The sequence below is a fragment of the Pezoporus wallicus genome, unplaced genomic scaffold (genome assembly GCF_028554395.1).
Source record: "Pezoporus wallicus isolate ANWC-B61680 ecotype Strahan unplaced genomic scaffold, APGP_CSIRO_Pwel_v1 contig_227, whole genome shotgun sequence".
NCBI classification, from domain to species: domain Eukaryota; kingdom Metazoa; phylum Chordata; class Aves; order Psittaciformes; family Psittacidae; genus Pezoporus; species Pezoporus wallicus.
Window position 1 is genome coordinate 9,570,537 of NW_026635704.1, and position 14,457 is coordinate 9,584,993.

At 41.6% G+C, this 14,457-nt stretch overlaps 1 protein-coding gene across 2 annotated transcripts in view; it reads right to left on the reverse strand.

The window, feature by feature from the left end:
• Positions 1-13,575, reverse strand: part of OSBPL1A (oxysterol binding protein like 1A) — a 73,529-nt gene extending 59,954 nt beyond the window's left edge. Inside the window, exons 1-6 of one of the 2 annotated variants that reach the window (XM_057397630.1) lie at positions 13,506-13,575; positions 8,098-8,220; positions 5,725-5,810; positions 3,644-3,718; positions 2,402-2,513; positions 1,487-1,572 (exon numbers count right to left, since the gene is read on the reverse strand). In XM_057397630.1, the coding sequence (XP_057253613.1) occupies positions 1,487-1,572; positions 2,402-2,513; positions 3,644-3,718; positions 5,725-5,810; positions 8,098-8,218 (480 nt within the window). In that variant the 5' untranslated portion in view covers positions 8,219-8,220; positions 13,506-13,575. Of the gene's footprint in view, positions 1-1,486; positions 1,573-2,401; positions 2,514-3,643; positions 3,719-5,724; positions 5,811-8,097; positions 8,221-13,505 lie in introns of those variants that run through there. The other variant, XM_057397631.1, reaches the window with a different exon arrangement.
• Between the last annotated feature and the right edge of the window lie 882 nt (positions 13,576-14,457).

Genomic DNA, 14,457 nt, shown 5'->3' on the forward strand with positions numbered 1-14,457 from the left:
CCAAGCACTCACCAAACAATTCCAAGAAACATCAGTTATGACTTGACCTAAAAAAACCTGCATGGAGGTCAAATGCGTGGTAAATACTTTGAAGAGTTTTAGAGGTCAACATATAGTTGTTCTCACATATACAGAGCTCAATGATACCAAATAGTTTGAAAAATCATTTAGAAATTAAAATGTTTACAGGAAGAGTTACATGTGCATGCAAGAGTTACATGGTTATATGGCACATAAGAGAAGGTAGTTCCTTAAATGACTGATTTCTATGAGGAGCCATATTTTTCTACGTCAGTTTAAAGCTTAGTCAGCAAGCATGCAGCATCAAATGCTGCAAGTATAAAAAAAATTACCAGAATCAAGAACAGATCAGTTATGCCAGTGTTTTAATTACAAATAATACAATCATGACAGTGTACTAATGTACCATTTCCACATTTTGAGTGCTGTGTACAGCTCTGGTTCCCTCTCCAATTCAAAGAGGATAGTACAAAAAGTACAAATAAAAATTACAAGGATGACCAAAGATTTTAAAACAGTTTTCATGTGAGGAGTTAGGACAAGGCCTCTTCAGACCAGAAGAAAGAATTTAGAGAATGGAAACAGATTTTGAATGGGCATTCACTGTGGCTTATAGGCAGATGAGAATGTCAAATTTCTCAATATACAAGTCTTGGGCTTGTGAATTTTCCATTAGAAGTACATAGATTTATTCGGACTGCTCTGATGACTTAGAAGTCATTAGTAGAGGTGCTAACCAGGTAGAAAGTGTTAAATACTGTATGTTTTCTTCCAGTAAACTCTTCAGGACTCTCAAAAGCTTTAGTTCAAGCACTGAGACTCTGGATACGTAAAAAATAAAATCCAACTGGGTATGGTCCTGGGTAACCTGCTCTATTTTATTCTGCTCTGGGAATAAGAGCTGGACTAGATAGTCTCAAGAGACACCTTCCAGTCTCAATTCTTCTGTGTTTTGCTTCTCCAGTAGACTCACCATGCCATGGTATTGCTCAGCTTGAGTTACTATGACTGCGTGCACACACACAGTTTTCAATTCCTACCCAGCAAAAATTGTGCTATGCAGATGACTGTCCATTAAAAAATAGACTTCAGCTGCAACAGATGATAACAAAACCTTACTTTCAAGATTTAAAATACACCATGTTATGGTGAAAACCTAGGCATCCATGACTAAATTAAGGTATCCACAAAACATTCCCTTAAGCCAGTAAATCTAGAACCATTACACTGCTAGTTACAACAGTATTGAGAAACATGAAAGAAGCTGAAAAAGCATTATTTTGCAGCTAACAACAAGGAGGCTGGAAAACCCTTGAGGGTTCAACACCTCACCAAGGTAATGAGGTGCACAGCACTCATAATCTGAGGTCACAGCACTTAGAAATGCAAGGCCTAGTGTCATATGTTGTTACATTATAGCTTGAACCACTTGACATAAAATTATTACAGCAACTTGAATTCTTACCAAGGCAGTCAGTTTCCCTGTTTCCCCCTCTCTTGCTGCTCCTAAGAGTTCTTCTTCCAGTTTCCTTTCTTGTGTTCTTTCCACTGCTATTAAAAAAACAGAAAGCCACCCAAGTTTAAGGTCAGTCTCAATAAAGTAGCAAGTACACACAGAGTGCTCAAGAAACTATATCAAAACAAGCCTAGAAAAGCACAAGTTTCCAGTATTATTTATTTGGAACAGGTAGAAATGGAGCATTTATTCACAGAAGTCTGTGTCAGAACAAAACCATGTAATATTTGAAAAGATACATGAGTGCAACAAAATATAGATATGTACATGTGTTTGGTTTTTTCTTAAACACAACCCAACCCCATTCCCTAGTAAAAGGGAAACAGTGGAACTATGTGACACTCCTATAAGATCTTTCCTGTGTTCTTTTCAGTTTCTCTTCTACTCTTCCTATCATCATACAGAAATTACAGTCTTTTAACAATCCAGCAGATAAGCAGCACTTACATACAGAGTCAGAAGAGAGATAACTTTTCACACATACATGTACTAGACATAGACCTTCAGCAACATATCACATAACCCCATGAAGCAACACAGCTTTTGAACTCTCCAGAACTGTAAGCAGTGAGCCTATATAAGTATTTGGACACCATTAAGGCTTTGATTGCCATGTAACATTCAGAGCTGTAGCAAGGATGACCCCAGCAGGGCTGAAATAGTTACTTTAATAATGCTGTTGGCATTGACAACACTTAATTCTCCAAGTTGACTGCAGACATTAACTGTGACTTCCCTTTAAATTTGGTCATTAGGAAGAAAAAAAAAATCAATTGAGCTTGTGTAACTTGCAGGAGAAGAGTCAGCTTTTAGAACATACAAGTGTTGGGAAAAAACAACAGGCTTCTGGCCTATTAAAGTTACCTTCCAACATAGTTCTTATGTCTTTATCTTGAGTAACTTCTTTTGCAGTCTCTCCACTCCCATTAACGATAGAGGTATCAGCATTATGCTGCAAGAGTAACATCACCACCTCCTGGAAAACAATTTGAAAAACACTGCTTATCTCTCTCTGCTATGGCAAGGCCACAATCAGGCTTTGCAGCTACTAACATCCTGTGAGATGCGCTGTGTAACGGCTTCTCACCACTGCTGACTTACAAAAAGAGGAAGGGATGTTTTAGAGAGATTGGAGAGTAGGACTAACTGCAACCTCCCCTCTCACATGAGTCAGGCTGAAAGAACTAACAGATCTGTTTTAGGTGAACAGACCTGCTCAGATTTAAAAGCTGGTGTACCTGAAGTAAATGCTGAATTTGACAGATAAAAATAGAAAGAATAGCTCTTCTGATGAGCAACTATATAGTCACTCCTTCTGAAGGGCCAAGAGGTTATCCGTAGGGGCAGTACTACTTTGGGAATGATAGCAGCTTGTGGGAAGCAATCAAACTAGTCTGACATTACAGGCCTATAAAAAAACTCTTTAGTTCTAGTTTTCTATGAAGAAACAGCACTTCCAGACACCAAATGGACGAATGTGTCCTAATTTTTATTTTTTCCACTCGAAAAGCCACTAAGATTAAAACAATGTGGTTACTCTCTGTGTAAGTACTCAATTAGTTGGGAGGAGCAATCCCTAATCCTTTTACTGCATCAAACATATCAGACAAATATGAATTAATCTGTTGTACTTCAATAGTAGATGAGAGATCTTTATACTGGTTTCTACACAGGAATTAGAACCTGCCACTAGAAGCAGTGCTATGCTTCAGCATTGTCTGACACACAGAATAAGGAGAACAGAAGCAATGTAAATTAGTTGCACAACTCAACTAATGCACAGTGCTACAGGTGAAGGCATCTATGATTTCTTTTTCTGTCTGCCAGCAAAATCTTTACAACACAAAGCTAAAAAAGGGCATAAAGTATACCAAGGGAAGCCATGGACCAATGTTCCCCCATTTTCAAAAAAATGGTTTTTGTACCATGATTTTGTTTTGGACAGAGTTACAGCATCTAGGCAATATGCCTAATCCTTTTGAATGCACTGTACCAAAACAGGTAAGTCATTCTTCGACACTGTAAAAACATCTTTACAAAGTGATCTCATTTCTAGTATTTCCCCAGTTCTACAACTGAAGCTTAAAAAAAGCCAACATACTTTACCTTACGTCCAGTGAAAGCTGCACGATGGAGTGGAGTGTCCCCCATGTCATTCAGCACATTCACATCTGCACCAGCCTAAACAGCAAAACCCAAAGACAACTGAACGTCCTTCCAGCAAGAACTACACAGCTATCCCCTCTGACTTGGGGGCAAGGGGAGGACAGGACACTAATGTAGGCCTCATGGCAAATTAGATGAGAACTGTAATATAGCCATCGCAGAAAGCAAAGATAAACTACATATATAAAATTTATAACCAGCATTCTATAAACTGCTTCAAAAGGAAATTCCTCCTGTGTGTTTTTCAGGCCTCTCACTTTGAAGAGGGTATATGAAAAGTAAGTTTAACACAGGGAATGGGGGCACTGTTGGTTTGTTTTGGGGGTATTTATAGGGCTGGGGGTATAGGTGTTGGAAAAAAACCCAAACAACTTAAGAACTGCAGTGCTACTGTATAACACACATATATGTACTATTACAGATGCACAGAGTAGTACCAGCCTCCTGATGTTCCTGATTTAACAAGTGGCGTTCCCTTCAGAAACCTATTACTGTTTTTTCACTTGAAGTGAAACTTTCTCACTTTTCTCGTCTACAATCTTTGGCTTGAATGTCCCTTCCTCTTATCACACAATTTCTCCATCTCATACCTTTTATCTGAAAGGAAGACTGCTCGCCACATTGCACAGGCACTGTTCCAGGAAAGCAAGAAATGCTATCCTTTCTTTAAGCATTTCTTCTACACTGCTTTACCTAACCTCAAAAGGTCAGAATGAGGGCAGAACTTACTTAACTTTGTCACATATGTTTAAAGTCATGCAATTTACCCAGGTCACTGCTGCCTGCCTGAAGTTCACTGATGAACCTGACTAGTTCCAGAGTTCTTTTTCTGGTAATTCCTCATTCACTTGCTCTTTAAGCACAAAATTTAGACACAAGTACACAGACACACCTATATATGCTAGCTTCCAGAGATGCATAGCCTTCTTTACTATTTCTTTAACTAACTTATTCTTTAAATAATACTCTTTCAAAAGCCCTATGGGCAAAGAAGAAAGTAGCCCTCTTGGATTGAGAACAGCATTATCTAAGTAATTGTGCAGGCCAGAGAAGAACTTTTCAAAGAAATCCCAATTTTGTTTCCTCCTTTAGAGTCATAAGTATGGCTGGTAGCCTTTCTTTGGAGTGAATTTCAAATATTTGAGGCTGCTTAGCACGTTCTTGCCATCGACAGCAAAATTTTCCCAACATGAATAGGATATAAATACAATTAGGATTAGTTGAAACTACCCTGACAGCTGAGGGTAAAAAAAATAAATTCAGTCAGAAACAATTGCAAATGCAGTGCAGATATAGCTCCCAAGATACAAATAAGTCAGCTTTGATAACAGAGGTTCGTCATTTCAAGTTCACCATGTGTTCATTATTTCAATGATGTTAGAAAACAATGATGCTATGTGAGCCTGCACCTGGGAAGAAACAGGTTACTTGGCACAGAATTCTGGACACACTTCAATGCACAACATACAATTAGATAACAGATCATTATTTTTACTTTAGCCTTTCCCACAACTCAGTGACTGTAACTGCCTAAGCTATATAATTTATGTATCACAGTAAGCTAAACAGGCCTTTGAAACATTTGCATTACAAGTGTCAGATGCTGGCTTATTATATGCAGATATTCACTAAGCTTGAAAAAGGCTGAAGCTTTCATGCCTGCATACTTACATACTATAGATCTTTAATTCCTACAATCAGATGGTTATACAAACACACATACTCATGAGAAAGTTAACCAAGTATTAATGTAAAAACTGTTCGGTGTAATTGTATACCACTGTATAGACTTTCACTGTCACTATTTTGGGTCCTTGTAAACTGCGCTGACCCATACTACGATTATTTCATTCCTTAGTTTTAACAATCATTTATCCCTACATTACATGCAGATAAACTGTAGGAGTCACTCTGCCTCTCTACAAAGCTGCATTTCTTCTATCACAAAAACCTGTATAAAAATTAACTACTTCAAGAACAAAGAACTTTCTGCCTTCACACAGAAGCAAGTAGAAATATACCTTCAGCAAATCCTCCACTACAACAGCATGCCCAAAGTAGCAAGCAAGGTGAAGTGGTGTCCAGCCCATATTGGATTTACTTCTGCCTAAAAGACAAAACAGGTAAATTACGTTTCGGTCACGATACAAGAAAGATCTTGTCTTGTGCTTGGAGGTTGGCATGGATGGTCATTCTCCATAGTAACAGACGAACAAGGAGGCTGGAAGCATCTATTGTCATCATCTGAATTAGTAAACTGTAATGCAGTCTGACAGTATGAGACTGAAACCTACAAAATCTTTCTGAAAGGAGAAAGTCATGTAGGATAATGGAGAATAAAACATTTCTTCCATGTAATATCTTGTTCTTCAACAGCAGCTTCAGTTACTTTCATTCACTATGAAAACAGCACATGCAAGTACACATTTATCTTGTGTATCTATAAAAGTTTACCTGATTTTATTTCCTGCACACAAATAAGAAGTAGGACAACCCCTCTTCCAAAAAGAGGATTCAAAAGAAAACAGGAGGGATGACCTAGTGTTAGGAGGGTTTTGTTACCTTGTGCTTGTACTCATTTTTAATAAGGATAGCCTTACTAAGTATTATGAATTGAAAGCTCTGCAGTGTAGGACTCATGTACCACCTACAGCTCTAAGCCTCTGCAGGAATGATTTAAGTGCAGGCAGGAAGTAGGCACAGGAGTGACCATGCAAAGGAAACTATTCTTTGTGCTTTAAAGAGCATTTAAAGCATGCTGTGGAGGACCAGCTGTATAAATGAAATTCACAAACTATCCTACAATCACTTCTTTAAAAGCAAGATATTAAAGCATTAGAGATTACTACTTTAACAACTGATGTTAGTTTCCAATCATAACTGTAATAAGCAAAGCCGATTTGTGCTTTTTTTTTACTAAGCAACAGACTCACAGCATTCCAAGTGCCACCTAAAAGCTCTCGTTTTGTATTTGGAAGCAAAGTGAAAGTGAGGCATTGGAAATTATTTTGAATTACTGACACCATTAAGTTTTTCCCTTTTGTGTATCCTCAAGCACTAAGGCTTGGAACACTATGTAAGTTTACCCTGAGGAGACAAGCCATTAGCACAAAAAAAAAAAGAGAACTGCTGGTCTTGCAAGTTCATAATTCTTTCTGTTGTATTACAAATTAACACTAGAATGTGGTTCACAGATGAAGTATCTTCCCATTTCTTGTAACTGTTTCCAGCTAAACATTTCTGTCCTTTGTTGGCTATTTCTTTTGTTATTTGATTCTCTTTCTTCTTAACTCTTTCTCTTGTTTCAACCCCAGATTTAGTATCTTCCCTCATCCCAGTCTGGCCTATAACAGGGTTCCTGCCCTACGATGACTGAGGAAATAAAGTACCACAGAAGATAAATACTGTGTGGATCACTAACTCTGAGGCTCTTTATTCTGGATAACATATTAAATGGACAGCATTCATCCCTCAGTCTAGTAGGGAAGAAGGCTCTTTGAAAGAATACAGAAAAGGTCCAAGTTGCACTGAATACATACAGTTAGCCAAAGGAAGTCATGAGTTACAGGAGTGACAAGGCAGTGCTGCTGTCAGGGATTTCAGTCATGACAAAAAAAAAAATAAATATCAGGAACCTGTCCAGATCTGTAGTTCTCTGAATAAAACGCCAGAGGCCCTTGTTCTGCATCCGCTCTAAATGTTTGCATTTCTGATATTAGCTGAGCAGTTACTTCTTAAGCTCTTGAGGAGTTTGTTACCTCTCTTAAAGTGACCACAAGTGTTTGCTTTTTTTTTTAATTATTACTATTTTAAAACAGGACAGCACAGGAATTAGATGATCTTTAAGGTCCCTTCCTACCCAAACCATTCTATGAGTCTATGATTTGTTCCAACCATTCCTGCAAGTAGCAAAAGATGTAGCTGCTGATACTATATAATGAAACACGGGTCTTTAAGGAAAATAAAAAACAAAACAAAACAAAACCATACTTAGTAGAGCACAAACAAATGACCTTATCTCTGTAGCCCTGTTAGAGGTTCTTTACCTCCCTGAACTATCCCCTGGCACCACAGTCTGTTCTGTTCAGCATTATAAAGCTCCAAAGTTGGCATAAGCATGAACACAGGCAAAAAGAGATACTGATTCTTTGGTGTGTTGACACTTCTGCAGATTACTCTGAGGTTTTCTGTGCATTACAATAGTGTGTGCTCTGCTTTTATGATCTCTCCCCTATGCAAGTATGGCCTTAAGTCATGGGGTAAAAGCAGTTGCTTAAATGGGTTTTATTACTCTATTGAGCACTCCAAAGAAAGTAAGATAATGCTGTCAGTAACAGTTTCACTACATGTGGCTTCAACAGTAAGATTACAGACATTTGAGGAAGGCTACTAACCTTTACAGTTGATATCAAAACTTATTTCTCCTTTGTCCATGGTATCCAACAGCTGTTTAACTTCTTCAGCATTTCCATTTCTAGCATCATGGAGAAGCTGCTGTTCTGCTTCAGTACTCATCTCTAATAAAAGACATGAAAGAACCAATTTTGCAATTTTTTTATGCTGCTGTAAGTTATGGCTTACTATTAGGTCACTTTTCTCCCTTATTTAATACTAACACTGTTATGAAAAAGATTATTTCCTCCCTGGAACACAAATCCATGTGCAAGCTGTTTTCAACAGTCCAGACTCAGTCATGCCACTAAGAGGCATTAAAATTCCTCATACAAAGCAATTTGTAACAAAACACACATGTTTTCTTGGTTCTAAGTGTGGCTTGGGAGTTGGAACTGCATGCCACAAACAAGGCAAGCTTTGCTACAAGCATAACCAGTAAGCATTTACTTTTTCTTTGTACAATTTTCACCTTTCCCTCTTAAGATTTCCAGAGGCAATGAGGAAAAAGAAAAAGGATAATAATACATCTATTAGCCCAACTATTTCTTCAGAAATATCCGAGTCTTATTTTGGCTTCCACCCCTGCAGAACAGAATCTGTTCACATGGAGGCCCCAGATACCCATCAGTCACTGGTACTATCAGATCTTGCACTCAGGTACTGGACCCCATCCAACCTTGACTTCAAGAGGAGTCAGATACTCAAACCAACTTTGTAGATTTGGCCTTATCTTTAAGAAACAGCAGTACAGTATAAAGAAGTTACATGTTAACTGTAACACATCACTAGCCAATTCTTGTCTCGTTATTACTCTTGAACTACAAAAAAAAGAGTATTTACATCTTTCAAAGAAGGGAGAAAACAAAACCTGTTATCAAAGCTATTTTTATAACTCTCTACTAGACAGTGAGCCTTAGACATTTGGGCAAGCAACACTGCTATTTACCAGGACTCCTGCAGAATACAGTTACTATGTGATGTCCCCACCAATCCTCTTCCACACTGACAGAATCGCAATCTGACTTTGTGTTGCCCCCCCCCCCTTTTTTTTTCTCCCTAAAGTGTTATTACAACAACTAGGACCCAGATGCAGCTCAGCACAGGCAAAAACCAATTTTAATGTCCTACTTAAATACACTGCTTTTAAGAGGTGCCCAAAAGCAATTTTAAAAGCAGCTTCAGAAAGGCTGTACTGCAACACAGTTTATTGCTGCTAAAAACAACAGTAAAAGCAGAGGTTGTCCATCTTTAGTGTTTGCAGATTGGTATATTCGCCCAACACTGGGTTTACCAGATCCTGCAGAATCTGGATTTCTATAGTCAGTTAATGATTACAGAGAACATTACTGGCCTTGCATAGATAGCTTCCCTATAGTAGGAGAGGTTTTGATTGGTCCCACAAACTGTTTATGCTCTGCTGCATTGAACAGGCAGCTTGACTGCACCACACACACTCATAGCTACAACAGAAGCAGGGAGTTCTTCAACCACGTAAAATGAGAAGCCATTCAGCAAGAGATGAGCCAGCAAGATCACTGACTAAGCAACAAAACTCCTGTAGCAGTGACATTTTGCAATACTCAAGACTGAGAAGCCTAGAACTTCTAGGATAGACTACCAAAGCACTAACAACACAGAGAAGAATTTTCCCCTACCTTTTGCTCAATCAGGAAAGAGAGAGAGGGAATCTGTTTTCAAAGAATTTGACAGACACCAAGCAAGCCCTTTTCTAGCATGTTTCAGAACAGACTGGACCAACCAGCTGCAATTTACCACAGATACAGGATACAAATGCCTTATCCAGCAGCAGCAGACAGACAATATTCTTGTTTGCACCTGCTTTTCAGTACTACTAGAAAAGCAAAACAGTACTAATTCTTGTAGCAGTCCTTCAAGCCCTGAAGCTACTCTTTAAACAGGAGTCTATCCACTTGTCCAAGGTAACACGGCACAGTTTGTTGTTACTGAGGTACGTATATTTATCCTCCATGAATCGGTTCTACCAGAGTCTAAAAGATCAAACTCAAATGTGTTCATGTATTAATATCAGTATGCAATATGTTCTCTGAAACTAAGTGATAGTGTTTCAGGAGTACAGAACGCAGGACTAAGAAAACAGACAAAAGCTAAAAGGATAGTTAGAGCTCATTTTGCTGACCTATCCATCAGGGATGGAGGGGGAAGCAAAGCTCAATCCTTCATTTTTACCCCCTCCCAGACAGTATTTCTTTAGCGACCTTTCAAATGTCTCAGATGAAACAAACTCCTATCATCACCCCATATCATTTGTCAACATACCACATACACAGCAGGTATGATTTGCAATGCACCTTCGACACATTAAAAACCTGCAGTTTCCATCCAGTATTGATGAGAAGTAAGAAAAGGTTGCTTGGGAAGGGAACCAAGAAGCTGATACAAATGCGCAACTCTTGTGTGCGGCAAGGCCAGTTATGTGTGTGAGCAGAATCTTAAATAGCTCAAGATATGGAAAGCTGAATCACTGTAAAATTACTTGCAGGATATTTCCCCCCACAAATAGCCATAAGGTTAAAATCACTGATTTATTTTTACTTTTAAAGCAAATATTAGCAGTAGAGTGGCATGCATTGCAGCATGGCTAAGAAAGACCTCTCTGCTTCACTGGTTTAGTCACCAAAGACTTTGCTGTTTGGCCCAACCTTCCGATTCCAAACAGACTTTGGAAGCTTGAAGCATGCAGCAATGCAGAATGACTATTAATCATAGTCAGAAGGATCATTCACATGAAAACGTTTCTACAATTTGGACTGGAAAGCAAATCTGCATGCAGCTACTCATCAGACAAGCAATACAGAACAAAGTTTTAGCTAACAAGCTAAATGAAGTGCCTAAATAAAGCTGGCAGCAAAGGGGCTCTTAATAGAGTTTAGCATAATCCTGAAATTACTGTTTTAAGCAACAGAATTTACTCCATAATGGAGATGAGCAACCACCAATGGAAGTCCAAGACACAAGTTTAAGAGTATGGAAAGAAATCCATACACAGGCACTCAAACACTACTCACATGCAACTACTTCATAAGCTGCACTTCCACGGAGACAGGAGTTTATTTGGTCATACAACCAACTACCAAGAGAGCCCCAAAATCCCCACCCATCAGTTTTGAGGTACCAAACCAGACCATCAGCACTGAAGAAGTTTAGTTTGTATTTATTAGCCATATGATAATACTAGCAGGTTAGCCTATACAAATTATGCAAAGCTACTAGCCACTTAAGAGAGCAGACATCTGTTCAGTCAGTGGTGTTGCCACCATTACTTTATTCCATTAAGCAGCTGATAAACTGCCTTTCACAGCTCAGCTTTATGCCTTGTATGCTAGCCTCTACAGTCACTGGTATGCCATGACAAAAAACAAGGACAGTATTTAATGTCTCCTATACAGCTGAGATGTGATTGCAGAGCACTTCCGCTGAACTCATTAAGACTACTGGAGCAGTACTTGACTGCTAATTGACTTTTATCCTTTAAGAAGGTATAAAAAAATAGCATTGAGATGCTCTGCTTTTATCTTCTACAAGACCTATGCCAGAGTGATCTTCTCATGTTATTACAGCACCCATCTCCACACAGAGATCATCTTCCAACACAGAGTAGAGAGCCCAGGTTACCATTCTGCCTGTATGCCTGCTTAAGGGAGGTCTGCAGAATACTAAACTACAAAAGTCTACCTAAGTGCTGGCATATAAATACCAACTTCATCCAACTGCTAGGGAAAAGCCCAAGCAAAGCCAGTTGCTTTTCTCACAAAGTAGTCTACAAAGACCTAAAGCACCACCCCTAACCACGGGGCAACACTACTGATAAGACTCACATGCTTTTGCTTTAATTACTTCTGCTGAGGCCTCCTGCCATGTACACAGCCTGGAACAGCAACAACATACTAAGCAAAACACGGCTGGTTTTCACTCTGCTGCAGCTTGACAAGCAGAGTCAAGCACAGAAGCAGTACTGGTACTGCCCAATTCAACATTAATGCTCCAAGTCAGCTGCCACTGGTTGCATAGGAAGCTATTTGTGACAAACAGTAAGGTTGGTAAAAAGCACAGCCCTGGCCAGTATTTCAGGAGATCTCCCTCTAGCAATTAAAATTAGATTCCGATAGGAAAATATGATCCTTGCTCAGGAAGTCTTCTGGCATGTTCCAGCATGCACACGTTACAATGCAACGCTAGTAAAGGAGGAGGACAAAACGCACCAAACTGCACAAACAGACAGAACCTGCCTACAAACCCACACAACACATTGCACTGACAGGAGCTACTCCAAGAGGAAAGAGCTGCTGTACTAGAAGCACAAGTGATGTTATCTAATAGCAATTCTTTAAATCTTCAGCTAAAGAGATCTAGAAGTTGTAAGCTGCACATGCTTCTATGACAGAGCCTCATGTGAAACCATCACCTCTCTAAAGTTACAGTCTGCTCCACAGCAATTAATGCAGTAACAGTGAACACAGATGCAGTAACACAGTATCTGCTCGATACCACTGGCAAGGCAATAGCTATTTCAGCTAATCCCTGTTCTTCGGCACCTCCTGGCTGCTTTGTACGCGCTGTTTAGACCTGTAGCATCAAAGACTTTTTTCCAGCCCAGAATCTCTCAACAAGCTTACCACAGCTAGTGCGAGCCCTCACCGGAGCAGCAGGCAAGCACGGCAGTTCCGAGAACGCAACAACTTCAGCAGAGCCTTCAAGTTCCCTACAAGCGGCTGGAACCGAGCAGTTCGCTCCAGTACCGATAATTAAACGCTTTTCTAAGGCGGCAGGGTCACGCGTCACGGCAGGTTCTCGCCTGGGGGAAAGGTGCGTTCACACCCAGGCTCCAAGGCTGAGGAGAGCAGGAGGAGGAAAGGCCACCCGCTCCCCACAAAAAGCGCTCACACCGCTTCCCGAAGGCCACAACCTCCCCCCGGCTGCCTCTGCTTCGGCTCCTCTGCCTCCAGCCGAGCCTTACTCCGGGCCGCACGGCGGGCGGCCTGCCGTGTCCCGCTGCGGGAGGGTGCGAGCGGGGAAGCAACGAAACCCCCAGCTCCAAACACGATCCCAGCGACTGCAGAAGGGAGCAGGACATCGAACTGGAGTCCTCCAGGGCGGGGGGACGTACTTCTCCCCCTACCCTTTTCCTCTCCTCCTCAGCTCCCCCGGCCCGGTAGCCCCGGCTGAAGTTGGCATCCCCCTCCCCGCGAGCACGAGAGAGGGGAAAAGCGAGAAGCGCAGTAACAGCAGCGACAACGCAAACACCGCACCGAGAAGGCGCGGCCCCCGCATCCCCCATGGCGGGTGTACTGACCCACCGCCGACCTCGCCCCCACCACTGCTCCATGCCGCTCCCGCCATCGCCGCCCCCCCTCGTTGTTATACGCACCGGCCCAGCACGTGACCGCCGGCGGTGTCCCAGCGGCGCCGCCCGCTCCCCCGACAACCCGCCGCGAAGGGCGGGCAGTGCGGGGCGGACGCCCGGCCCCCTCAGAGCAGCCCCTCCCCTCCCCGGCCCCCTCCCTCCCGCTCCCCGCGGGGCCGGGAGGCTGGTCCTAGGCGGAATCGGTCTGGCCGAAGAGCTGGGAAGGATGAAGTAGGGTCCCATGGCCTGGGCTCCCCTCTGGACTCCCTGAGAGAGCCCCAGCCCCTGCTGAGGGGAGCCGCCAGCCCGGGGTTAGCGAAGGCACGGATGGGCGTTCAGAGAGATGCGGGGGGTTGGGCAAAACGTCTCGGAAGGGAACTGTGAGAGTTCAAGAAAGATGTATCACCGGGGGGGGGAAGGGTCGTCTTGGGAATCGCTTCAGTCTCCTATACGAAAGTGGTGCAAGTAAAAATAGATTGTGAATGCACACACTGCTCCTAAGAGCAGCATGGCCAAAAGCAACCTGGAAGAGTGAGAGACTCTGTACTGCTGGGCAGAAAAAGTAAAGCACTCCTTTCGTTCAAGACCCTTTGATCCATCCCTCCTTCCTGTCTGTGCTGCCCTTATTTATTCTCTATTGCACCTTTCACCTGAAGTCAATAGCCCGCACCTTGTTTTTCTGCCTTTAGCACCTGAGAAAGGGTTTGCATTTTGCAAACTCCCACTGTGCCTTTGAAATCCTGCAGGAATTTATTAAGGAAGCTTTGTGGTGTTGGGGCATGACTGAGTCTGTGTCATATGCCGAAGGAGAGCTTGAAAAGGCAGGGCAGGAGCCACAGGTACCATGAGAAACTATCTCAAAAGATTAGGATGAAACTCCTGCTCCAAAAGTGGGCAAGTTGAAACCTGAGCAATTCTTGGGAAACTCTTAAGACAGAAATAACGAGGCATGCTATGTGTTTCTGTGTTGTTTATA